This window comes from Blennius ocellaris, assembly GCF_963422515.1.
Source record: "Blennius ocellaris genome assembly, chromosome: 20".
NCBI lineage: Eukaryota > Metazoa > Chordata > Actinopteri > Blenniiformes > Blenniidae > Blennius > Blennius ocellaris.
Window position 1 is genome coordinate 4,830,908 of NC_137669.1, and position 11,490 is coordinate 4,842,397.

An 11,490-nucleotide genomic window follows, 5' to 3' on the forward strand; every position below is an offset into this window, starting at 1 on the left:
CCTGAAAGCAGCAGGAGGAGACCAATGACCAGGAAGTCGAGTCCACACACACTGATCATGTGCAAATTAGGAGGAAGTTTAAGTCACAGAAAAGAAAATATTGTAGATAATCTTAAAGAAGTAATAACATTTTGCATGCAGTCCTTTCTGGTGACACCAGGTGGCGAGCCTAACCCTTGGCAATAGAATATTTACAGTCATGATTGCTAATAGCCTATTGATGATACACCTGCAAACCACAGAGAACTCACTCAGTGAATCCTTCTTCCTTCCATCCTTTGTGAGGATTCCTGTTGCTCCTTTCTCCCCCAGCCTGACTGAACATGTCTGACGTGGATGAAGAGGAGCTCGGGTCAGAGTCTGTGGACAGGTAAGAGACGTCAGCGGCTCCGGCAGCGTCCACGTACAAAATACACCAAAAAAACACCAAACAGAAGAAAAGATGCAACGCTTGGTGTTTTTCTTTGCTCAAAGTGAGGTTCGCTCATTGTGACTTTCTTGACTCATACTGCAGTTCGCATGTTCTAATTCAATAAAAGCACAGTTGCACTTAAGATTTTTCAACCCTCCTTGGAAATCAGGTTCAATGGAAATGATTTACTGCCCACTTTCAAGTCTTCATTCCTCTGCATTATGTCATAAGCAATTAATTAATAATAATTCGAATTAATTAATAAATGATATATAAAAATTTTTCGGTCAGCGTGTGTTTACATAGGTTGCTATTGGAAACGACTGTCGAGCTGCATTCTATCATTCTACGCCTTCATTCCTCGTGATGATGAAGCATTTCATTCAGACACGTCCAGAAATAAAGTGAAAGGAACAGAAACTCAAATGTTGAAAAATAAGCCTCAAACTCATTTATTTATGGTAAAGAAGAATTAGATCCTCTCTTTCTGGACCAAGGTGAGTTTAACATGTTTGTATTTCACAGGGTTTGGTTAGAAAACACCACTATCTAATGTGGTCCGTATCATTTGAGCTCAAAGTGTCCACAGATATGACGGAATGGAGGCGACGGTGAAAAAATACAATATGAAGGAACGAGATAATAACTCGACTTGAGTTATTAATTTGAGGTTAATAATCACTATCTCATTCCCACGTTATAATTTTTTCTCTCCTGGTTAAAATTAACCGAGTTTTGAACAACAAGATAACAGCACTGTTAAAGTTAGTGGTCGGTTGTGTGTATTAAACAGCTGGTAAAACAATAACCAAGTTTTGAACAACTGGACCCTTATTGTGGGTGTGACCTCTGTCATGGTTCATCTCTTTACAACCACTGTTTGCCGACCGAACCATTAAAACTGTCCACAGTGTCTGAATCTTCTGATTTCACTCTCAGGTTGTCGGTGAAGAGTAATCAGTCCAAAGATCTTCCAATATTCTTCAGTCCTGAACCTGGACCTTCAAACATAAAGCAAGAAATTATTTGTATTCATTTTATTTCATCAATTCCAGTGTTTATTTTGAATGGATCTGCTAATTACTCAGTTTAAAGTGTTTAACGTGTCATCATAGATTTTGATAGAGTAAGAATGGAGATACTTTGTGATGTTTAATATACATTTGCGAAAGCTGACAAAGCACAGTGAACACGCCACCATGTGCTTGTTAAAGTCCATTTTGTGATTCAGTGCCAGTGTGAAGAAGTGTCTCACTGTGCCTGAGCTGATGTGGAGCTCAGCTGACAGTTTGCAGCTGTAGAGAGGCTTCGTCCCAGACTGGCTGACTGCTGGGAGTCCATACAGGGAGAGGATCCAGGAGAGATGTTACCCCACCGTTACACGTCTCCAAGATGTAAAACCTGCTGACACTGCAGGAAGTGTCTCACTGTGACTAATCCATGAATCTCCCAACCACAGTTCATTGTCACACCAAGTCCTCTGAAAGCAGCTCCCTGATTTCCTTCCTGATTGGTTCAGTGTCGTCACACATGTGGGTAAAGGCCTCGTCATACTTCATACTGAATGTAGGACACATGTGAGGGCAGCTGGCTGTTGAAGGAATCTTCACACTGGCTCCGCTCTGGTTTTAGTCTCCACCTTGAGCTTCCTGTGGAATGTATTTCAACCATCATTCCTGTTCCACCCGTAGAAGATCCAGAGGCCTTAAGGGGTAAAACTGGTTCATTCTCCTCATGGTGTGTGTGCGTGTGTGTGTGTGTGTGTGTGTGTGTGTGTGTGCGTGCGTGCGTGCGTGCGTGTGTGTGTGTGTGTGTGTGTGTGTGTGTGTGTGTGTGTGTGTGTGTGTGTGTGTGTGTGTGTGTGTGTGTGTGTGTGTGTAGACACACAGCAGGGTCTTCAGGATCCAGCATGTTGTCTATGCAGAGTGACTGGTCTAAAGAACGTCCACCGAACTTCAGTGAACCTGGACCTTCAGCCACAAAGTAAGAAACTCTTTGTTTTCATCTTGTGAGAGAAGTGAGAGTGAGAGAAGTTGTGTTCACTATAAGGTTCAGTTCCAGTATTTTGGAGCAGCGTGAGAGTTGAAGCTGCTTTGTGTCCACAGGAAGAGGAAGAGGAGTGATGATGAGGAGCAGCAGCCGACCTGCTGTCCTTGGTGTCAGGACGTCCTGAAGGATCCAGTCTGGTGGGGCTGTGGACACCAGGTCTGCAGACGGTGCAGCAGCTCACACTGGGACCAGGGTTCTTCCTCAGGAGCCTCCTGCTGTCCTCAGTGTGCAGAAAGATCCAGAAGCAGAGCTGCACAGAGTAAGAGTGGACACGTGTCTGCTGAGGGACTCGTCTGTCTTCACTGGACTTGTGTTGTGGAGACGTGGAAGCTGGTTGTTTGTGAACAGTCTGGTTGTTGTTGTTGTCTCTGAGCAGGTGCTGGTCTGCAGAATGTTCTAGAGGAACATAAGCAGATTCTGAGGAGCAGATGTGAACGTGTGAGTGAAGGAAGTGATGAAGCAGGAGGAGGAACCCTCCTCAACAGGATCTACACTGAGCTCCACATCACAGAGGGACACAGTGAGGAGCTCCAGAGGGAACCGGAGCTGAACCAGCTGGAGACAGCGTCCAGGAAGCAGAGCTTCCAGGACACGTCCATCAGGTGTCAGGACCTCTTCAGAGCCTCGGCTGAGCAGCACAGACACATCCGAGTGGTTCTGACCAGCGGCGTGGCCGGCAGTGGAAAAACCTTCTCGGTGCACAAGTTCATTCTGGACTGGGCCGAGGGCCTGGAGAACCAGGACGTGGGGGTGCTGGTGGTGCTCTCCTTCAGGGAGCTGAACCTGATCAGAGACCAGCAGTACAGTCTTCTCACCCTGCTCCATGTTTTCCATCCAGCCTTACAGAAGGTGACAGCAGAGGAGCTGGCGGTCTGCAGGCTGCTCTTCATCTTTGACGGTCTGGATGAAAGCAGACTTCCTCTGGACTTCAGCAGCTCCCAGCCGGTGGTCCACGTCTCACACCAGTCTTCAGTCAGCCTGCTGCTCACAAACCTCATCCAGGGGAATCTGCTGCCCTCGGCTCAGGTCTGGATCACTTCCCGACCGGCGGCGGCCAATCAGATCCCTCCGTCATGTGTGGACAGACTGACAGAAGTGCGAGGCTTCACTGACGCCCAGAAGGAGGAGTACTTCAGGAGGAGGCTGAGTGATGAGGGGCTGAGCAGCAGAATCATCTCCCACATCCAGACCTCCAGGAGCCTCCACATCATGTGTGGAATCCCAGTCTTCTGCTGGATCACTGCGACCGTTCTGGAGCACATGTTGACCACAGAGCAGAGAGGAGAGCTGCCCCAGACCCTGACTGACATGTACTCCCACTTCGTGCTGGTTCAGACACACAGGAAGAAGCTCAAGTACCATGAAGGACATGAGACGAGTCCACAGGAACTGACGGAGGCTGACAGGGAGGTTCTTCTGAAGCTGGGCAGGCTGGCCTTGGAACATCTGGAGAAAGGAATCATCATGTTCTACCAAGAAGACCTAAAGCAATGTGGTGTGGATGTGACTGAGGCCTTGCTGTACTCTGGAGTCTGTACTCAGATCTTCAAGATAGAGACTGTGATCTTCCAGAGACCTATCTACAGCTTCGTCCATCTGAGTGTTCAGGAGTTTCTGGCTGCATTCCACTTGTTTCACTGTTTCACCAACAGAAAGACAGACATACTGAAGACCTTCATCGGAGAGGATCCTGGTTACTCATCTCTCGATGATTTCCTGAAGAAAGTCCTTCAGAAGTCCCTCAGAAGTCAGAACGGCCACCTGGATCTGTTCGTCCGCTTCCTTCATGGCCTCTCTTTGAAATCCAACCGGAGACTCTTAGAAGGTCTGCTGGGTCGGACAGAGATCAGTCCAGAAACCATCCAGAAGGTCATCAAGAACCTGAAGAAGATCAACAGTGACGAAATGTCTCCTGACAGAAGCATCAACATCTTCCACTGTCTGACGGAGATGAAGGACCTCTCAGTCCATCAGGAGATCCAAGACTTCCTGAAGTCAGAGAACAGATCAGGGACGAGACTCTCTGAGGTCCACTGCTCAGCTCTGGCCTACATGCTGCAGATGTCAGACCAGGTCCTGGAAGAGTTGGACCTGAAGAAGTACAACACATCATTGGAGGGACGGAGGAGACTGGTCCCAGCTGTGAGGAAATGCAGGAAGGCTCGGTGAGTCCACAATTCACAACTCAATGATCTGTCCTGAAGAAACCACCAGTCGACGAGTTGGATCAGGTTCCACACATCATTACATGGTTATCATTCAGCTATTAACAGTACATTTGACATCATTTAGTTTCAACTGGTTTCCAGTTATTAAAAATTTACATTTTAGCATTTCATTCTGAAATGTTTTCACAAAATTTAAAGAATAACCTCCAGAGATTGGCACGGTTTTCAGTATTTGTATAAACATGTGATCAAACATGTGATCAAATAATTAATGTCAGGCAGCAGGAGCGTCACACAAAAAAAAAAAAAACATGCAGCACCAGTGCAGCGGGCAGGTTAAGAGATTTGTACACAACATGTGGAACTTCATGTTCTCTCCTTCATGTCCACATGAACCCAAAGTCAAACCGAGAGACGATGATCTGAAGCTCTGATGTCAAACAGGAAGAGTCCAACAAAGTGTCTTCTTCTCTGTCTCATTACAGACTTTTTGACTGTTTCGTCTCTGATTCTCACTGTGAAGTGATCTCCTCTGCTCTGAAGTCTGACCCCTCACATCTGGAACATCTGGACCTGAGTAACAACAACCTGAAGGATTCATCAGTGAAGCTTCTGTGTGATGGACTGAAGAGTCGAAACTGTAAACTGGAGGCTCTGTGGTCAGTGTGTGTGTGTGTGTGTGTGTGTGTGTGTGTGTGTGTGTGTGTGTGTGTGTGTGTGTGTGTGTGTGTGTGTGTGTGTGGGTGTGGGTGTGGGTGTGTGTGTGTGAGAGACGGCTTCAGCTGTTCAGACTTTACATTTGTAAACTCTTTCAGTCTGAACCTTCTTCATTCTCAATGACTTCAACATCAAACTTTGTCCTCTCAGCTCACTTCTTTCTCTCTTTATTCAGGTTGTGGGGCTGCAGTTTGTCAGAGCTCAGCTGTTCTTCTGTGGTCTCGGCTCTGAAGTCCAACCCCTCCCTCCTGAAACATCTTAAACTTCTGGACCTGAGTAGGAACGAGCTGCAGGATTCTGGAATTCAGCAGCTGTGTGGTTTTCTGGAGAATCCACTCTGTCGTCTGGAGACTCTGAGGTCAGCCTCCATGTTTGACTTTGTGTGATACATGGGATATTTGCATCAGTCGGGTTCATTCATCTTCAATTTGCATACGGAAGAGCTTGATACAGTTTAAGTTCTTACATCGGGCTTACTTAACAAAAGCGAAATTGGCCAAAACAATACTTCTGACGATGGATGCCCGAGGTGTAAACAATCTCTTGCTACCGTGAGCCACGTGTTCTGGTCCTGTGGTCACTTGAACGGGTTTTGGTAGGAAATCTTAAAAACGTTTTCTTATTATGTGTATAAACAGACTCTCCACCCTAACCCAGTAACAGCAGTGATTGGTGTTCTTCCAAACCACCACGGTCTAACTTCATTTCAGATCAATGCAGTTGTTGTTTTCCTCTCTTTTGGCCCCAAGGTTAATTCTCCTGAAATGGAAAGAACACCCCCCCCCCTTCATTCATTGGGTGAGAGAAGTAATGCTCAACTGACAGATAGAGTACTTAAGATATAGTTTACAAGGGTCTCTAATTAAATATCATTTACTTTGGCCCCCATGCCCCCCCACCCCTCCAAGGCAGAGGCTGCTGGAAGGGTTTCAGCTGCGCGCAAAAAAACTCCTTCTAGCGGCGGGCTGCAACAACTCCACATCCTATGCCCAAATGTGCTTTGTCTTGAAGATACGTTGTAGTCTGTGTTGATGCTTTAAATGTGCTTGAAGTAGTTTTTTTTCTTAATTACAAACTGGACTCCCTTCAGAGCAGAGTCTGAAATCTGCCTTTTTTTCTTCTCCTTTCCTTACCTCTGGTTGCCTCTCTTTTCCCCAAGCTTGATGGAGATACTTAAAGGACCCACATTTGGCAATATTTCATGTTTCACAGTCCATCCTATGCTCATGTGGGATAATAATTTGGGTGATAGAGTATACAACACTCAAAACTTGTGATATTATAGCTATTTCTTGGATTGAGCTGATGTCACCTCTCATGAAACGGCTGGTTCTCTGCCTCCCCTGCCCGCACAGAGACTGCAGCCACTGCACATGAGCAGAAGTTACAATTGGACCCATTTTAAACGTGGACCATATTTTCCATGACACCAGTGGAAAAGACTGAATGTGCTTCTAGTAAACCACTGAAATATCACAATTATCACAATTTCATTAGATTTGAAAATAAAAATAATGATTATATCAATCCTAGTGATCAATTGTGACATTTCCATCATTTTTCCTAAACTTGAAACTAACAATAAAAAAAGTCATTTTATAGTTTGAACACACAACATCTAAACGAAAGTGAATAGGTGTGTGTGAGAGATGGACTGAGCTCTACAGCATGTTATTGATCAGCATGTTGATGAGACTCTTCTCCTGCTGGCTTCTTCATTCTCAATGACTTCAACATCAAACTTTGTCCTCTCATCTCACTTCTTTCTCTCTTTATTCAGGTTGTGGGGCTGCAGGTTGTCAGACATCAGCTGTTCTTCTCTGGCTTCAGCTCTAAAGTCCAACCCCTCCCTCCTGAAACACCTGAAACATCTGGACCTGAGTTGGAACCAGCTGAAGGCTTCAGGAATTCAGCAGCTGTGTGGTTTTCTGGAGAATCCACTCTGTCGTCTGGAGACTCTGAGGTCAGCCTCCATGTTAGAGTTTTGCGTGCAGTGCAGGTTGTGTTACACTAAAGGTCAAACATCAGGCTGATATGAGATGATCCACACTGAGGATCTCCATGAGAAACTGAGACTTTAGTCCTGGGACTGTGGCAGAGCCGTGTGGAGCTCCACATTTCAAAGCTTGGTAGAAGAACAAGGTGCTGCACTGGACAATTCACTGTCAACCTCTGACCCGATCCATGTTCACCTTCAGCTTTCAAAGCAGGCTGATCTCTCCTGGATGAAGAGTCACTGATCTCCCAGCTGGAGCTCCAAACTCTCACTCACTCTGCAAACTCTGGACTTGATGTCCAGGGACCTTGGCTGTTGACTTGTTCTAACGAAAGCTAGAAAATATTCAGTCAATACATGTTGAAGGATTTGGAGTTCACTTCAATCCAACTTTATTTATATTGTACAAATACAACACACTCATTTCAATACACGTTTACAGAGGAAACCGGGGTTCATGCACATTTTCACCAATGACTTTCCATGACGTTTCCATGACTTATCACCAAGTTTCCATGACCGAACCACAGCTTCACTGTTCACTGAAATGTATTTTTATTTCAGGATTGAAACACAAGGTGCTTCTCAATAACATTATTTTTTGCTTTAATACAATTAAAATATCTGCAGTGCATTTCTATCTGTTCACTTTGACACAATAACTGATAATTGCTCATTTTCTACGGAATATTAAATCACAAAAATAATACTGGGTTGGTTCACTGTTCACCTTATTTGTTAACATTTCTGGCAACCAGGAGGAGCAGATCTGTATCACTCCATGTGAAACTAACTGAAACTGTTCCACAGCAGTTTGGCTCCTTGCTGTGCTGTACCTGCTCTCAGCCTTAGTGCAGCTACGCTCCCGGTGTTACGGCAGATATGGTAGGCGTCCAAATTGAGTCTGATTTCAACAATTGTGTGTGGCAAAAGTGCAAATCTGCTGCGTTGCTGTTTGTCTCGTATTACATTCCTAATACGGTCCTCGTCCAAACTGGGTCTGCAGATACTAGAGAATGTAAGAATAAATGAAGTACAAAGTACCTATGTTTATCATATTTATTCTAAGTTTGTATATTTCTAAGTTGCCACTGCACATGAGCAAATTGGACCCATTTTAAACGTGGACCATATTTTCCATGACACCAGTGGAAATGACTGGATGTGCTTCTAGTAAACCACTGAAATATCACTACTACTATGAAACAATGATTATACATATCCTAGTGATCAATTATGACATTTCCATCACTTTTCCTAAACTTGAAAATAAAAAAAACAACTTTTATACTTTAAATCATTTAATGAAAGAATAAAAACAGACATCATCAAAATGAAAGTGGATAAATGTGTGTGAGAGATGGACTGAGCTCTGCGGCTTGTTAGTGATCAGCATGTTGATGAGGCTCTTCTCCTCCTGGTGTGGCTTCAGCTGTTCTGTCTTTACATTTCTAAACTCTTCCAGTCTGAACCTTCTTCATTCTCAATGACTTCAATATCAAACTTTGTCCTCTAATCTCACTTCTTTCTCTCTTTATTCAGTTTGAAAAGCTGCAGTTTGTCAGAGAGCAGCTGTTCTTCTGTGATCTCAGCCCTGAAGTCCAACCCCTCCCTCCTGAAACATCTGAATGTTCTGGACCTGAGTAGGAACGAGCTGAAGGCTTCAGGAGTTCAGCAGCTGTGTGGTTTTCTGGAGAATCCACTCTGTCGTCTGGAGACTCTGAGGTCAGCCTCCATGTTTGAGTTTGCGTGCAGTGAAGGTTGTGTTACACTAAAGGTCAAACATCAGGCTGATATGAGATGATCCACACTGAGGATCTCCATGAGAAACTGAGACTTTAGTCCTGGGACTGTCAGGAGGTATGCTGAGATCTCCTTTAAGAGTGGGCGGGCCACAGGTCTGGGCGGTCCTGCACCACACCTGTGGCCAATCTCTGCCATCACCATGCCCTATATATGTTCTGTCTGTGTGTTTGTCATTGTTGGTTTGTTAGTCATCCATGTCTCGTCCGTCCTGTCCAGTGTGTTGGAGTACAAGTCTGCTGTGCTCCACAGGTCGAGGAGCAACCTGCAACTCGTCGGGCTGTACTGTCATTGTAAATAAAAGACTTAATTGAACTCAGCCTGCCTCCAGAGTCCTGCACTTGGGTCCTGTCCGTTATCCGTGACAGGGACTGCCAACACATGTTGAAGGACTTGGAGTTCTGTGGAGAAGAGGTTGGAATTAAACATTCACACGTGAACAACATTTAAAAAGAAACAAACAACTTTTATAGTTTAAAATGTTTAGAAAAGAATAAAAACACACATCGGACATGTCAGTGTAAAAGGTTGTGAGTCAGTGTGAAATAACAGTGTCGTGGTACTTTAATGCCAACTGATTACAACTAATAAACTAAACTAAACTAGATGAACTAACTAACTTCATGAAGTAAGCAACAAAAACGCAACACAACCATTACCAACACTACAAACCCCAACTGATGACGTCTAAAACACTACGAACAGAAACTCCCATAATTCATTGCGCCGTGATCACTACACATTGTTAAAATGACAGATATATGCAAGAGATGTTTTTTTAGAACCGTGAGTGTGAGTGGTGTGGCTTTCAATGTCGTTTCGTTGTTGTGTAACTCACTAAAAATTAGCATGAAAGTGAATAATTGTCCCTCTTTGTGGCTGTGAGCATCGCCACGAAGCATCGTTGCTCCACACCTCTGCAGCATGTTATTGATCAGCATGTTGATGAGACTCTTCTCCTGTTGCCTTCAGCTGTTCACACTTTACATTTCTAAACGCCTCCAGTCTCAACCTTCTTCATTCTCAATGACTTCAACATCACACTTTGTCCTCTAATCTCACTTCTTTCTCTCTTTATTCAGGTTGTTTAACTGCAGTTTGTCAGAGATCAGCTGTTCTTCTGTGGTCTCGGCTCTGAAGTCCAACCCCTCTCTCCTGAAACATCTGAAACATTTGGACCTGAGTTCCAACGAGCTCCAGGATTCAGGAGTTGAGCGGCTGTGTGGTTTTCTGGAGAATCCACTCTGTAGTCTGGAGACTCTGAGGTCAGTTGACTGTCTGTTACGTTTGTAGAAGGAGGAATGTTTGTGATGTGAGACTCTGGTCCTGCAGTGAGAGATGGACTGAGCTCAGCAGCTTCTTACTGGTGTGTGTGGACATGAGGAGGAGTGTGAAGGTTTGTGCTGACATGTGGATGATGAAGATCCACAACAACAGAACAGCTCATTGATCAGGACTCAGTAAAGCGGAGCTGCTCATTTCTCCATCAACACATCTGATTAGTTCTCCTCATTCATTCTGCTGCTTTCTCTCTCTATTCAGGCTGGATAGATGCAGTTTCTCAGAGACCAGCTGTTCTTCTCTGGTCTCAGCTCTGATGTCCAACCCCTCCCACCTGAAGGAGCTCAACCTGGGTCACAACAACCTTCAGTGTTCAGATGTGAAGCAGCTGGTTGGTCTTCAGGAGAGTCCAGATTGCAGCCTGCAGGATCTCAGGTCAGTAGATGTTGGAGTGAGTCCATGCTGCTCCACAGACTCTCCTCTGGCCTCTCGTGTCGTTTCGTCTCGTCTCGTCTCGTCTCGTCTCGTCTCGTCTCGTCTCGTCTCATCTCATCTCGTCTTGTGTCGTCTCGTGTCTGTCTTCTCTCTGCAGCTGGTAGGAGAGCAGAGAAGACTGTGAGTCCTGAAGATCGAGTCGGAGAGCAGAGCTTCATGCAGCAGTGAGCAACAGAGGAACCACCAGAAGATCTGCTTGTCATGATCCTGCTCTCACTCACCCCTCCCTTCCCAAGAGTTTTCACTCGTCCCCTCCTGTGTTCCCCTGAGCTCCGCCCCTGTGCTCTCCTGCTTCCTCCTCCTGGTCACAGCTGTTTGTTATTGTCATTACTGTGTGTATTTAGTTCCCCTCTCTTGTAGCTCTGCTTGTCAGTTCGTCTGAGTTCTCACACCGTTCGTACCCGCCATTTTTTCCTCATGTTGCCTTTGTGTTTCGACCTTCTGCCTGCCCGACTTTGCCTCCTGGATTTCCTTCTCTATCGCCTGTAATAGTTTTGACCTTGGATTGCCTGACTTCGCTTCTGCTGTGGTTTTGATAAACAGTTTTGAACTGAGCTTCTTGTCTGCTG

The 11,490-nt window shown here is 45.2% G+C and overlaps 1 protein-coding gene across 1 annotated transcript; it reads left to right on the forward strand.

Annotated features, from left to right (window-relative positions):
- Positions 1-323: 323 nt before the first annotated feature.
- LOC308144363 (NACHT, LRR and PYD domains-containing protein 3-like) lies at positions 324-11,025 on the forward strand (the record flags this gene model as incomplete). Its single annotated transcript, XM_080515467.1, has 11 exons — positions 324-370; positions 2,294-2,395; positions 2,518-2,720; positions 2,838-4,626; positions 5,115-5,288; positions 5,522-5,704; positions 7,127-7,309; positions 8,885-9,067; positions 10,228-10,410; positions 10,688-10,861; positions 11,019-11,025. 11 exons carry the CDS (start codon positions 324-326, stop codon positions 11,023-11,025), a joined length of 3,228 nt encoding a protein of 1,075 aa, XP_080371593.1.
- Between the last annotated feature and the right edge of the window lie 465 nt (positions 11,026-11,490).